Source organism: Alosa alosa, chromosome 15, assembly GCF_017589495.1.
Source record: "Alosa alosa isolate M-15738 ecotype Scorff River chromosome 15, AALO_Geno_1.1, whole genome shotgun sequence".
NCBI lineage: Eukaryota > Metazoa > Chordata > Actinopteri > Clupeiformes > Clupeidae > Alosa > Alosa alosa.
The window spans coordinates 14612204-14628002 of record NC_063203.1 but is presented as its reverse complement, the minus strand read 5'-3'; the positions used below and the strand labels follow the sequence as shown (position 1 = coordinate 14628002).

General features: G+C 44.8%; 1 protein-coding gene across 2 annotated transcripts in view; it reads right to left on the bottom strand.

Moving 5' to 3' along the window:
- Window positions 1-15799, bottom strand: part of stard13b (StAR-related lipid transfer (START) domain containing 13b) — a 98356-nt gene that overhangs the window by 59661 nt on the left and 22896 nt on the right. For both annotated transcript variants that reach the window (XM_048264330.1, XM_048264331.1), the window contains 2 exons: window positions 14622-14795; window positions 11852-12013 (listed from right to left, as the gene is read on the bottom strand). In XM_048264330.1, coding sequence (XP_048120287.1) covers window positions 11852-12013; window positions 14622-14795 — 336 coding nt within the window. The remainder of the gene's footprint in view (window positions 1-11851; window positions 12014-14621; window positions 14796-15799) is intronic.

The following is a 15799-nucleotide window of genomic DNA, read 5'->3' as shown; positions in this document are numbered from 1 at the left end:
ACAGGTCCAAGTGGATACATCAAGTTGAAACCAAAGTTTGTTTGGGAGGCTGAGCTCGCAAACACTGAGGCTGTGTTTGTGCGGAGTGTCATGTCTGTGTTAGTCAGCAGGCTTTTCGCTGTGAGTAACTTGTCTGGGGCTGTGCACCACAATGGTCCCTGAGACTGGTTATACACTGGTACACACGAGGTCGGGGGGGTGGGGGTCGGGGGTTTGGGGGTTGGGGGGCACGAGGGTCTGTTGTTGGAGGCATCCTGCCCTCCGTTACCCTGTGACAGCCTGCTACAAGACGAGCTGGGAGTGAGTCATGGATGCATGGGGGTGGGGAGTGACACGACCACACAAGTCTGTCAAGGTGTCTGGATGTGTGTGTGTGTGTGTATGTATGTGTTGTTGGGGGTTAGGATGAGGATGGACAATAATAACGAGCACACCACAAGGCTGGCTTCAACACCTGGCAACACTGACTCCAACTTGGACAGAGAATGCAAGAGGCTGATTCAAGAGTGGGGGAACATGTCCACTGATGACACACTGACATCCGCACACGAAAAAATGAAGCTCTCTTTTCCTTTGTCTCCACTCTTCCTCTAGTGCTCAAGTTACTCTGTCAGCGTTTTATCTGTGAGCTATTATCCCAATAGACATTCCAACAGCGCTTCTTGCTTTGACTGGGTGCAGCCAGCATGCAACGCTGACACTAACACAAAAACACATGTCACTGCGCTCCTTGAGGATTCAAAAGTCTTTTTTCCCCACCTACGGTGTTTTCTAAGCACCGACACAGATCATCTCCTAAGGACACGATCAGGTGTATATCACAGTAACAATACACACGGGTCGCATACAATTTGACAAGGTTTACGTAACCCAGCACACACACATTCCCAGCAACCCCCTGCACAGCCCCCGCCCAGACATCGTTTAACTTTTGTGCTGGATGTCTTGAGCGCTGTTATTCCTCCACTCTGTGGATGTTCTGGCCTCTCCTACAATGCTGTGTGTGAGTTATACACACAAAACCCGGAGTTCCCCTGTGATTCACTTCTTCTGTTATATTTGGCCTGAGCCACTTCAGCCGAGTCATACCCCATGGCAGTCAACCGAAAGGAGCTCGAGCACAGACTTCTTGTCCTCAGTATTACATAAGCTGAGGAGGCCTAACATGGCATATGGCAGGATGGATGGGATCCTATACACAGCCATTAATCCCCAAACACACATACGAGACACACAGACACACACACACAGACACACACACACACATGGGCGTGGGGGGGCCCAGGGGGCTACTCTGGGATGATAACTCCTCCAGGTCACAGCTCTGAACCACACGCCCAGCCCAGCCTTACCGAGATGACTGGTAGACTAAAGCTGCTTCGCCACTGTAGTGTTTGTCCTGGTGGATAAAAATACAACTGTGCAGAGGAAAAGGAAAGCAGAAAGGAAAGCAGAAAGAAAGAAAGAAAGAAAGAAAGAAAGAAAGAAAGAAAGAAAGGAAAGCAGAAAGGAAAGCAGTTGAAAATGGGTTGAAAAAAGGCAGAAACCTAAAAAAGAAACTTAAAGTAAAATCAAATTAGAAAACAAAACAGAGAGAAAGCCGAATGAAAAGAAAGGGCGAAAAACGCACAATGGAGTAACCCAAGACAGAGAAGTCATTTGAGAATTTTTCAAATTGCTCAGGGAGAAAATAGCTTTTTAGGTTTGGGCGTCTGGAGAGTACAGTGGGGAAAAGAGAGAAGCCCTCTCGGCCCGCTACGTGGGTTTCAAAGCGAGCCGAAAGGCTTCGGCCCGAACCAGATGTGTTCCCAGGGGTCCCTCTCCACGTCCACCTCTCCTCTTCTTTCACTCTCTCTTTCCCCCACAGCAGGGAAACCACTCCCGCTATATTTAGCACATCTTCAGCATTTCACTAAAGAAGCCCAAAAACCCCATGCTGACATGTTGTAAGAAGGAACTTCAAAAATCACATCAGTTGCTCTTTCACTTTCTGTCCTCCAGATCTCTTTAGTCATGTCCGATAAGGTAATTACACTTCCTATTCTTTTCCCCTGATGCTCTGGGTGTCTGTTGTGAGAGCATGTAGGGGTGAATCCACAGGAAGAGGCCTCTGACAAAGCAGCCAGCTAACGGCTCAGGCTGACGGGTTAGGCCCTCACCAGGTTTGTTTTTGGTGGAGCGTGCTTTATAGGGGGGAGAGCTTGGGAAATAATGGGCTTGTGTTTGCACCCCCTCCTCCCACCCCCACCCCACAAGTCTGATTGCAAAATACTGTCAGTCTTAAAAGAAAAATATACAGAAAGAAAGAAAGAGAGACAGACAGAAAGAGAGTGAGAGAGAGGATTGCGCTGGAATGCAGGTGAGGGGAGATAAAGAGAGTTCCAGTCATGTTGCAACACCGATGAACTGTGCACATGTGTGAGTATGTGTGTGTGTGTGTGTGTGTGTGTGTGTGTGTGTGTGTGTGTGTGTGTGTGTGTGTGTGTGTGTGTGTGTGTGTGTGTGTGTGTGTGTTTGCAGTGAGAATGTCAGTGTGTATGTGGGTGTGTGCACTCAAATGCTTTTCACAGCTCACAAATACCTCATGGTCACATACCTACACAAAGCAGGTGGAGATCCTCCCAGTGCTTGGAAATGTTGAAGCATCTCTCTAATGACAAACGACTGAAGGCGTCTATTTGAGCGCAACTACGGCTACTCCACTTCATTTTAAGAATCTTTCCAAACTACAGACTCTTGACTAAATGAAAACTGCCCTTCCTAGTCAGAGAGATCGCTCAGGATTTAAAGACTGGTTTCAAAAAATCTAACATTACCAGATGTCCACAGAGCTACTGCTTATCTGCCATGCTAGTATCATGCCATGTACCAGTGTTTGGATAGAGACGTGCAGGATTCAGGATTTATGCTTTATGAATGTATTTACTTTAGCATTTACTTTACTTTACTTTAAATAAGTGTGCACCCCAAACCACTGAATTCTGAGAAGACAAAGTGGTAAGCAAACATGCTCTCAGTGTCCAGAGTAAAAGAATGGTGAGGATAAATGTCCTAGTCTACTCCGGACAGCTGGCCGTACAATATCTCACATCAGCATGTGTCCACTAAACAAACACAGGGAATCAGTCACAAATTAACAGGACTGTCAAGCTTGCCAAATCAATTAGGTTACAACAAAAGCCTGTCTGCTGAGATGCATTTCTGCTGCGTGGTTCCCTTAAACTGTCAGAACGTCCAAATGACATCCTTCTCCCAGGCAGCTCGCCAATCTTCCTCTTGGCTTGGCGTCGGGTGACAACTTCATACATCACTCAGTGTGGCACTGTCAGGTGTGCCTGTCCTTGTGCGGGAGTGAGAGAGTGGCATAATGCCAGCATAGAGATGCATCACTGTCCAGCCTCATTCAGGGACAGATAAGCATAAGCTTTCATTTTTTACCCCATTTGTAAAGCAATGACAGAAATCTGCTCTCCTCTAAATTCAAGATGGGCAATCCAGACAGTGGAACTGTCTTGTTGTAAGACATCATGAAAAGGTGTGGTCAACTAGCTGACAAACAACAGGCCATTATTCTTTTGTAGTAGTGGCTAACCACACATAACTTGGTGTAGTCAAACATCTGAATCACAGTCCTGAAGGCGTGTCTCTGTCTGAACAAAACACAGCTTGCCTTTTTGCAAACAAATGTATTAGCCTACCACAGAGTGCAATTAAATACAGTGTCCTCCACATGTATTGGCTCCCCTGGTAAAGTTTAGTAAAAAAAAGGTAGAAAAAAGAATATATTCAATTTATCTTAATATCACAATGTTAACTATGAGGGAAGCAAATGTATGTAGTGAAAAAAACAATGTATATAATGAATAAATATTGGCATGTTACCAGACTCAAATTTGAGTAGCTACACCAGAATATATTTTTATAGCATTTATCTTACTTACTGAGGTCAACATACTTTCCCAAATAAATTTGAATTGTGTATTCTCATTCCTTTCCCATGTTAAAGAATAATTAGGGCATCTGTGTGTGTGTGTGTGTGTGTGTGTGTGTGTGTGTGTGTATGTATGTGTGCATGTGTGTATTTCTGACCTCTGTGCCACTTATTTTTATACCTTAATGGGCTAGGCCTACTGCTTGTAATAAAAAATTAAGTTCCATTTTGTTTGTAATTTTGCAAGGGTTCAAATAATTATAGCACGTTTTGTTTTGTATGTATGTGTGTGTGTGTGTGTGTGTGTGTGTGTGTGTGTGTGTGTGTGTGTGTGTGTGTGTGCGCGCGCATGTGTATGTATGTGTGCATGTGTGTTTTCCTGTGCGTATTGCGCAGAGCCAGCCTGGCTGCTGGGAAAAGCGAGCCCAACATCTCAACCGACCGGCCTCGCGCTGCCCCACCGCTGCCCCCCCTCGCCCTGACCTCCTGCTCCTGCACTCATATATTATTTTTTGTGACACTCGGACTGGGACCCTACATCGCCGCTTAGCCTGCTCTGAGGCGTAACTAATCCCTGGCCTTACGAGCTGCACTCCGCCTGGGTAATCTATCCTCACCCCGCTGAGCCGTTTACCCTGCGATCCTGCCCCGGCCAAGGCACCTACGGGGCAGACTGCGGCCGGGGACGGGACCCCCCTCACAGGCCGTGGAGCTCTGCCAACGGAGCTAGGGCTGGATGCTGAGTGGACACAGCTAACTCTATTAGTGCCTTTCAAAATGGTTTTATATTCCACTCCACATAATTTGTAAACTATACTTAGGGTTCTTTAGGGATATTACAGTTGTGGTTTTGTTTTGTTGTGCTGATCCCTTTCATTAATGAGGTAATAACCCTTCTGATTGTGCCAATGATGTGTTCAATGGATTCATTTCCAAGGGCAATTGAGGGTCAGTAGCTTCACAGTTTTATTGACTGTTCCGCCAACAAAATTCAATTACATTACAAACACAAAGTATTGTCTAGTAGAATGCTCTATTGTTTTGAGACGCTCAACATGGCAACTGTTGACTTGGCGAACACAACTCCAGCTCATCAGCTCCAAACATGCCTGCTAGTGTTCGCCCACACACACACACACACACACACACACACACACACACACACACACACACACACACACACACACACACACACACACACACACACACACACACACACACACACACACACACACACATACACACACACACACACCCACACACACACACACACACACACACACACACACACACACACACACACACACACACACACACACACACACACACACACACACACACATTTCTCTGTGAGCGGCCATGGGGTGGTCCATTCCCCGGTGTCACCACAGGCTTTTCCTAGCGCTCTAATCCAAAGCTGATTATGGAGCCTCCAGGTCAGTGGGAGAGAGCACTGATCTCTTTAAACACCACCGCTGCTTCAACTCCACATATTGATCACCCATCAGCTGGTGCATGTTATCAAGCCAGACCAATCAAACTGGCTTACTTACACCAGGCTAATTTCTGTTATAAGACTTGATATTACATGTGAGACTGATATAATGTCACCTCAGATCTGTGTTTATATATGAAGAGCTGTTTTCCAAAAGGCACTCCAAACTTGATTGCTCTCCAGGCGTTTCCCCAAGGATTTGGCCATGGATAAATTGGGAGGTGTTATTAGACACCTATAGGATCATGTAGTAAAAAAAAGCCAATGGTAAGAAAAGAAATTTCAGATTGGCAAAAAATGCCTAACTTTCCCTAACTATGTCATATCTTCTAGGCATCATTTTGGATGCTTAAGGTTTTTTGGGTTGGAAGGAGAGTGTCAATGCGATAGGGGTAACTACAAGGTACACAGGAAACCCACTTGAACAATGTAGCCAATGTTACTCTCCAATGATGTTTGGTCACTTTAATATTATGCTAAAAATTTGTATCTGAAAATGTTAAATCGTCAGCAGGCAACTTGTTACAGTCAGATAAAGAGACTGTCAAATCATAATATTAGGAAGCCACCATGTTATTGCCAGACAACATTGCTCAAAGAGTTAAGAGTAAAGATATATCATCCTTTTTACAGTCACTGTGAACATTCCCAATGCGCTGTCGATTTGTGTGCATTGGGGGGACCTGTTGTTTACCCCAAATAGGATTTGTCTGCCTTTGGTCTACACTGCACCTCTGTCTGACCCTGACCCCCTGACACTGGGTGCAGGCGAGAGGGCCCTGCATGCCGTGGAGGCTTTCCCTGTCTGTAATCTGCCCTGAGAGGCTGAGACCCAGGCTCCATGTCATCAGAGTGCACAAAACCAAATCACTCTATTACCCCCAGCCCCTACAATCCAATTAGCCGCCCTACGGCCTCTTCCAAACAGCCCCCCACTCACTGGTTCTCATGCAGCCCAGCGGCTGGCTGGCGGGCCATGGGTGTGTGTGTGTGTGTGTATGTGTGTATGTGTGTGTGTGTGTGTGGGTGTGTGTGTGTGTGTGTGTGGGGGTGGTACCTAGCACTGCTGTGGCCAAGCAATAGCTACGGTGGAGATTAAACAATCACATCTGGCCCAGTTCTCATGCTGAACGGAAAAGACACAGTTCCCACAGATATCACCCCCTTGCTCACGCTGAAGAAAAATGTTTTTGCATGTGTGTGTGTGTGTGTGTGTGTGGTGTGTGTGTGTGTAGTGTGTATGTATGTGTGTGTGTCTGTGTGTCTGTGTGTGTGTGTGATGGTTATGCGGTGAAAGCGGCATAAAATATGATCCTGTACACTCTCTAGTCTCTAGCAGCATTCCAGTGATTCATATGACTGGCAAGAAATTTTTTTTTAAATGATTTCAGTGTGAGGCCTTGGTTAGAACACGTACCCCTTGGGTCAGTTTCCTGCAAGTCTTTGTTTATGCATGAGAAGGACAGAAGAAACTAACTGTACTGGGTGAGTATGAACTGCGCTGTGCTGGGGCAATGAGCACCTTCACCCCAGAAACGCCGAGCAGTATTGTTGAGCAATCATGATATTGTTATTTTTGCCAGTGGTGAGTCCCTGGAGTTGAGCAAAAAGACAAAACCACCAGGCAAAAGGAACATTAAGAATTATTTTGTTGTTGTTTTTTTTCTCCATAGTAACCTCAACACAAAAGCCCACATAAACCACCACAGGCTCTTCTTTCCAAAGCACGCTTTCCAATGATGTCAGAGAAATAAATATCATCAAATAAAAAACAATAGGGCTCAGTCAATGTCACCACCTGGAAAAATTTAAACAAGGCAGTGAGTCCAAAACATGACTCCATCTCAAGAGACATGCCTAGCTAACTGCTTACTGTAACATAGCCGAGAGATATTTAAATATGATACTATTGTTTAAAAACAGCGATTAACATACCAGCAGACATGCAAAACACTTCTACGCAGACAACGTTTTGACCAACAAGCCACAACTAATAGAAAACCCAATACAACCTCACAAGCAATTCTCTAATTCCAAAACTGTTATGAATTGGAGACATTTTTGGCGACTTAGTAATCTTTACCCATCTTTAATTACTATAAACGCAGCTTAATCTGAATTAAATAGCTCTTCACAGACTCACAACCTTTCCTTTCTACTATGTGTATATACATGCATCCAACGTGTTGTGCCGACTCCTGTTAATCTCAGTCTTGAGGCTGGCATGCCTGGCGCTAAGCCTAATACAAACCTCAAATATTTACAGGCCAGGTTGCAGGAGGGAACAGCCACACACGTCTGACCACAGCTCACCACTGCCGGAGCAACGCAGGCATTCCTCCCATACCAGCAGAGGTGTTACAAAATAGGGAATTCACAAACGCACAGCTAATTATAGATCCTCGGCAGGAACAGAACAATTGATAACATTCAGACATCCCCACAATGAGGCATTTGGTAGGCACCGATGGTATATATATGCTCTATCTATGCTCTCTCTCTCTCTCTCTCTCTCTCTCAATATATATATATACATATTACTACATATATGGATAGTTATAGATGCTGTGTGTATACATGTGTGCATAAAGGGAGTATCTGTACGGATCTGTGTACAGAGCTAGGTGAAGAGTATATCCATACGCGTAGATTACGGGGGACGGGGGGGATATGTCCCCACCACTATTTATAATTTGAATTTTGTCCCCACCACTTCTAAAAATGTGCAAACCAATTGCGACCGAAAAAATCCCCACATACCGAAATCATCGAGTCTAAACCATGCGATAGGCGCGCACAATGACATCCTCACAGCATGCACACCTGCCTGGATATGTGTGGAGTAGTGTTGCGCGGTTAAGGTTTTTTAACATCCGCACCCACCCGACCCGTCAGGAGCGTCGATCCGCACCCACCCGACCCTCCAGTCATTTAATGCCTGCTAGAGTTGACTGTAGCTCGGAATGCAATCGGTTGCAATCCAGCGATAAAACAAAGCATGAACTCATGAGCGTCGGTCTGCCCTATATGTGGCTATATCCTCTGATTGTAATGTTTACAGATATCTAGGCGATATTTGTAACATTTATTTTGTATTAGGCCTGTTATAAAATCATGTAGGCCTATTGAACAATTGAAACACATTGTGAACCCCAAAGTTGGAGACATGCATAAACATTGTTGCAAATTTAAATTCGGATTACTCTGGAATGGCTAACTGTACAGGGGAGTGCTTTAAACTTTAATTAAAACTTTAAACTTTAATTACACCTTTGTGTTCGGTAAGGTCTGCTGTTTATTCTGATATATGGTTTGTCATGTGTTGAGTGAAAGTTCGTGAAGCCAAGATGAATAGGGAGACAGGCGCAGAAAATATGATTAAATTAAAGTTAGGCGAAATTAAAGTTTCGTGTGATACATGAATAGGCTACTTCGCAAGTAGTTCAGCAAATTTGGGTGGGACAGAAATACCTTTACAGAGCAGCAGATCTGGCCATATCGGCTCTTATGTACATTGATTTAAATGCATTATCGCTTCACTACCCAACACGCGAACAAGACAGAAAAGAAAAAAGAAACCAATGAGCTTATGTCGTGATTTTAGAGAAAAGATAGCTATTGATAACCTAACAATTAGGATTTGCTTTGCCTACTCTGCTGTTTGGTTGTCCCAAACTTTGAGACGACCCATACTCGCATTAACTGAATCTTATCAACCCGAACTGCGATGTTCCAAACAGAGTGACAGGATGCAATGCCTTATAATCTCACTGCCTACAGCATAACTGCTAACAGTGCGCCTAGGCCTACTGTTTACCACCTGAAAAAATATTAAGCTGCTGTTTTCTTTTCATGACGAGCACTAGGCCTAAGTTTGAATGATTTATGACTGAATGGAACGTTGTTTTTAAGCCGCCAGAACTGCTTATCACGTCGCGGTGACAAAGTTTACACCAATCATCATCTTCTAATGTATCCTTATGTTGAGATGTCCATTCTCTTTGCCCTAGGCTATCATTTGTGCGTGAAGCATGTTTCAATTAAGACAGCACACAAGCTATGTTTATTGTTGTAATATTGAATGATTTCATGAATAAATTGTATGCACAGTGCGTAGGCTACAGGATTACGGCTGGCGGCGCCACTGACCAAGGCCACAGTAGCCTGTGCTGTGAACCTCTGATTTTCTGATTTTCACTCTTCTCTTCAATTTCCCTTCCAAATTACTTTTTATTGTCTGAAGACATCTATCACAAGAATCTAACATTCTAAGCAACAGCAAAGCAAATGCAAGCTAACCAAAGTGCAGTCGGTTCTCCCGTCATGGTTTTGGAAATCACACACCTGCTGCATCTGAAGGCCCACGCATAATAAGGCCTACGACTATTACTCTACACGCCCCTGCTGTGGTGCTGTGCGCGTGTGTGTGTCTGCATGGGGTTACGTTCGGTTCAAGTCAGAAGTTGGTCCGTCCGGTCCCGCATTCACGCCGCTCCATTATTACATTAACGTTATCAGACAGCGCTGTAAAATATGTGCAGGAATTTCTCGCATTGTGATGGCTAGAGTTGCGGGTCTTGAATAAATCATGGGCTATACCTAGCCTAGAAATCTAGACGCGCCCCTAGCGGCAAAATTACATTTGCTGCCAGGGCTAGTCTAGCAACTCTCCGTTGGCTTGTGAGCTCCAGAAATCGAAACTTAATCAGGCCACTGAAATCGTGTATAGAGTCCTTAGGTGGGCTTAACATAATGATTGATGGCAGAGTTGCAACGGTTTGGCTTGAATTCCCTGCTACTTGAAAGCAAATAAGATGGATGTTGTTGCTGGCAAACAGTGTGACACGAGTTAAGCTTTTATTATGTTGGCAAACGTTTGAACTAGCAACTCCGCTGGTGGGAAACGCATGGGACTCATAGCGCTGCCACTGTCCTATTGCGTGCAGAGGGAATTTGAAAGACAACTGATTATCCCGCCCCTCGGACTGAGCACTGCGAATGGTGAGTGCCCAGACCCTACATTTTAATGTGGGTCTGGCTCGCCAGGCTAGGGCTATACCCGCAATCCCGCGCTGATTTTTAGGCCCTGTAAACGTTGGCGACCATGCAGGAATTTGGTGACTGTTTTTATTTTTCCTGTTATTCTCGGGATCTACTGGGGAAGTCCTAAAGATCTACAGGTCGATTGCGATTGACGGGTTGGCGACCACTGGCCTAGGCTATAGGCACATTGGGGTTTTTTTGTCGGTTCGGGTCAGGTTCGGGTAGTTAATCAGTGCATATTGTTGAGGGTCGAGTGGGTGCAGATCGACTCTCCTGACGGGTCGGGTGGGTGCGGATGTTAAAAAACCTTAACCGGCGCAACACTACTGTTGAGCATATTGTAATGCAGCGTTGAATGGATGAATAGCTTACATAAGGGTACCCCGCACTTTTCAAACCACACTCAAGCTTATGGTTATTGTCCCCACCACTTCTAAAAACAAACTGACGCCCTTGAGTATATCAAAGTCAAACAAAGGAGACTTGTACGCAACTCCTTAAGAATGTTTATGTATTAACTCTATAAATTATAGTAGATATAAATAACAAGACATCTATAGATGTAGACCTTGCCATTTGTAAATATCACACCACGTCACATACTGTAAATGTGAACAGCATGTCCTGCTTGGTTATTCTCTTTCTCTCTGTCTATAGATTCCACATGGTTTGTCACATTCTATTTAACCATTGTACAGAGACCGTGTTTGTTTTCAGTGGAAGTGGGACTCATCGGCGAAGACAGCATTTGAAAGGGATTTTGCCTGCAATCTAAACAAACAGAAGTGGTCGTCCGCCAGGGTGCCCCTCAACCCCACCCAGCCCCCCACTTGGCTGTCACCCCCAATACATTAATTAAATTCCACTGCAGTAAAATTGTTTGGATTAGACCAGTGAAAATCTACTCCATTTGCTCTCCATGATGCAGAAAACCCATTAAAAACACACAGGCCATGGGAAGCCAGCCAGCTAACTTGTGCTTGCACGCTCTTTGATTGGAGAACAAACCGCACTTGCGAAGATTCATCACACACAGCTCTGACAACCCATACAACAACCACAAAGAAAAATAAATCGTTAACATATTGATTCTAAAATGTACATATTTTCATGCATATGCAGATAGATAGATAGATAGATAGATAGATAGAGAGATAGAGAGAGAGATAGATAGATAGATAGATAAAAGGACAGAAGTGAGGCTCCAGAAAGGCTTATGGTATGCTGTTTTTCAGCAGTCAAAAGGCTTCTTAAACACAATGTACAACTGTGCGCATCCATGCAGCAACACTAACAAAAACAATCATGAAAACGTCACAGAAGACGACCCACAAATTCTGACTCCGTAAGCCTAGCACCAGCCCCATGAGCTGGTCCCTCACCTCTGTCTTCTTGGGCCGAGTCCTGGTTCCGGGGCCGGAGGCCGAGCTGGAGCTCATGGCCTTGTCCTGTCCGAAAGAGTCCCCTGTGTCCAGTCCCCTAAGGGTGCCGCTGGCGCCAGCAGACTGGGTCGACTGGGCTGACCTCCATGAGACGCCGTCACGCTGTAACGACAGGAGAGCATGAGGGCGTCAGGAAAACAACAGCAGCGTCCATGTCATCTGTGTGAGGCGAGCCGACTCTACAAGTCACTCTAGACTCTACAGGATGCACTCCCAGCAGGATAGAGAGAGAGAGAGAGAGAGAGAGAGAGAGAGAAAAGAAAGAGAGAAATAAAAAACATGAGGGAGAGGTCAATCGTTCAGAGATAGACAGAGAGAGAGCGCAAGTGAGATCTTATGAAAAAACAAAATTCATTGGCTTCTTTTTGGTCAGATGGCAGAGGCAAAGAAGGCAAACATATGCATATTTCACTTTTCAGCACAGCAACAGAGTGACCTTGTCCGAGGGATGCCAAAAGATGCCCTTTCTCCTCCTGTTGCTAGTTAAAGCCAGTTACAGCAGATGCCTAGGATAACAGCACTCACAGCTCAAAGGGACATCTGTCATTTGCCACGCCACCACTAACCGACTAAATCATACCAACCACACAGGACACACACACACACACACACATCCTCACACAACACACCCTCTGTGTGACCAACACACTCAGAACCCAAAAGGCGCCCTTGTTCCCAACATGTAACTCAGGATTGGGCACAAAGAGAGGCAGCATTCCCCAACATTTTTTCCCTTCTCTCTTTTATTTTTTTTTCAAGTCTATCATTGGCTGTTCCCAGTCCCTGACATCTTCACCCAGACAATGGCCTTCTGTTCCAATCGTGCTAGTCCTTTGGGGATGTTGCTTTGGAGATTTTGGTCGAGCACAGACGGCCACATATCATCTGGGGGTGGAGGGGGGCAAATCTGACTCACAACATAAAGTGGACGCCATGTGTCTGGGCACAACAGTCGGTCTGCTGGGATCGGTGCCTGTCTGATAGGAGGTCTGAAGGACTCTGCTTTGAGCCGCGCGCTACATCAAAAAAGCCATAACCGCACGAGCATGTTAGGAGAAGTCTGGTTCAGAGGCGCTTGTGAAATCGTGCTGCCATGCACAGATTAGAAAGGCCCTCTATTCAACAGGCCCTTTCCCTTTCAGAATGTGATAAAAGAACAGGGCGAAAAAAGATTATGTTAAAAGTACAAGGAAAGTGTAAGTAGGGTTTTTTTTGTGGCTGCTCACAGTCACAGTCATGTTTTCCATGATAGTCACTGTGTCTTGTGTGTGCTGGATGTCACTTCAACTGCCTGTCCACAAAGGCATCTCTGATCCCTGCCTTTTGAGCATCCCAGCAGGAAGTAGCATCACATCTCTCCAAGGCACTCTCTGTCTGTCTCTCTGTGTCTGTCTCTCTGTCTGTGTCTATGTCTGTCTCGGTGGAATTTCATTCTGACACATGGAACATGCCCTTTCCCTGATGCTTTATAGCCAGCAAAGGCAAACGGCACACTAGACAAAGTGTCCCCTATGCAGAAAGAAGCCATTTCTCCTAAATGGTGATTGAATTATTTCACAAGGGCTAAAAGGCAAACCACTTCAACACATAAAGTCTAGAGGACACTCCTAGCGTAACTCTGTAGGATTTCCCCCCATAGTACGATGAATTTCACACCACTAATGCGATTTGCAATAAAAGAAGCAGTTTAAAAAAGAACAAACTTCCCCAAGAAATTAGGCTCATAAGATCTATGGTATGAAGACAGTGAAGTGAAGCCAAAGCTACTGTGGTCGCTGAAAAGTACTTATGGGGCGAAAGAGAGATGGTTTGTGGCAAGAAACCTGTTGAAACCAGACTAGCATTCCACTCAGTGATATTTTAAAGGTTAGCTTCAGCGGTAGCATATGGTATGTGGCCCAACAATTCAATGTAGTATATTAGATCAGAGACTTGAATCCAAATAGTCTGAGACCACGGAATATTTCGAATTGAAGAACTGAACTACAATTAAATGGCTACGTCTTATACAACAGAGGATAAGGCTCAATGACTCTTTTCTACATCATATTTTCTCCCTGCTTTGAAAAGTCACTGACTTTTGTCATCCTATTTTTAGAGATACAGGGGTCACATCAGGTCACAATGTTCACCATCACAAGATACTCACAAGACATCACGTTTGGTTTGGTTTCTTTAGAAACAGCCAGACCAAGTGTCAGCAGTTTTCTGGGTGACTCTCCACCCTTCACCTACATCTTCATATCAACCCGCCCACCTTTACAAGCGTTTGAAACAACAATTACTGTTCAAAAGGTGGCACACAAATTGCATTTAACTGGATTTATAGCTGCACCAACTTCCATCCCATAAAACTGTCTGTATGTCTGTGACTTTATTCATAGTAGAGTCACTGGACTGGTGTCTCAGGAATGGTTATATTGTTTTATAACCTATATCTTAAGAATATCACAATATAGTCTGCGCAAGACACCATAAATACCGTTGGAAATATAGAACAAAAATATACCATAATATATCATATACCATTGTCCACTACCACCTGTTATTCTTTAATGCTCTTGTGTGTAGACTGCATTTCTATTGGATTTGCTTCACTGTATAGCTCTATATAAATGTAATGTGCCGCTGTTGTTGTTGTTGTTGTTGTTGTTGTTGTTGTTGTTGTTGTTGTTGTTGTTGTTGTTGTTGTTGGATGTGAGGTACTGACCAGCTGTGGGTTGTTGTGGGTTGCTGTGGGAGTGTGTCTGCGAGTGGTAGCGGGGGTGTCTGAGGGGGACGACCCAGCACTCAGGGCATCCTCTATGTCCAGGTTGAGCTGGTCTAGCTTCCTCATCAGCTGGGACATGGACTCCGACCAGGGAGACAGGACCTGGGGAAGCTCCTGTGTGGGACAGACATGAGAGGTCAGATCCTGGGTCCCCCATCATTTCTGTTAGACCCATTATCAGCTGCATTTCAGGTTGCTCTAAGACTAAAATGGGCTATAATGAACACATTCAATTTAAACATATTCTTGAAAAATAATTTAAATTCTGCAAATTTCAACAGCAAATGAACAGCAAATTAATTGCCTGCCTACACAGCCAGTTGCTTCAAGAAGCACAACTCAAACCAATCGCCAATACATACTTAATACAGAGAGAGAGGCACACAAATAAGTAAATACTATTTCTGCTCCAACAGATTTATTTCTGCTGTGGGTTGATGGTTTTGTGCTTTGCTTGATTTCTTGAGGTTTTGGAAAAACAGACAAAATCGCGCCAGTAAAGCTAAATTTGAATTGAATTTGAGTAACTGTGGGCATCTCTGGCCGACCCAGATTTGTCCATGTCCATCAGTAGCTTCATGCTCCAGGCACCCAGCAGAGCAAATTCACACTGGGTCTTAGTGGACAATGTACTGACATTCCAATAAGCCAGGCCTCACTGTTTTCGTTTCTCTCTCCTGTCTTCTCTACTTTCCCTGCCATCTCTCTCTCCCTGTGGGACCCCTAGCTGGCATAAAGAGAAGAGGCCAGTCCAGCTCTGCATACGGGCCCCGTCAGTGTTTAAGGAACCGAGGTTGGAGGCCATAAATTAGCCGGAAGCACCTTGAGCCCCTGCATCATAAATCAGTCCAGAGCTGGGGGGTTAGGAGAGGGGGTGGGGGTGGGGGCTGTGGGCGTGGGGGGCCTCAACCCTTCAGCCACTGTACTAACATTACATGCCAGGTTATAAGTTTACATAGTATAAGTATATACTCAGCATATACATAGCATATGCACAAAGACTTATCTATTTTAGTAAAGTCTAACATGTCAGCTCATATCTGATATACAGGTATTCATGTTGTAGTCAATAGTATACAGTAATGAACCCAGTCTATGCAGATGTAACTAGACTGAGC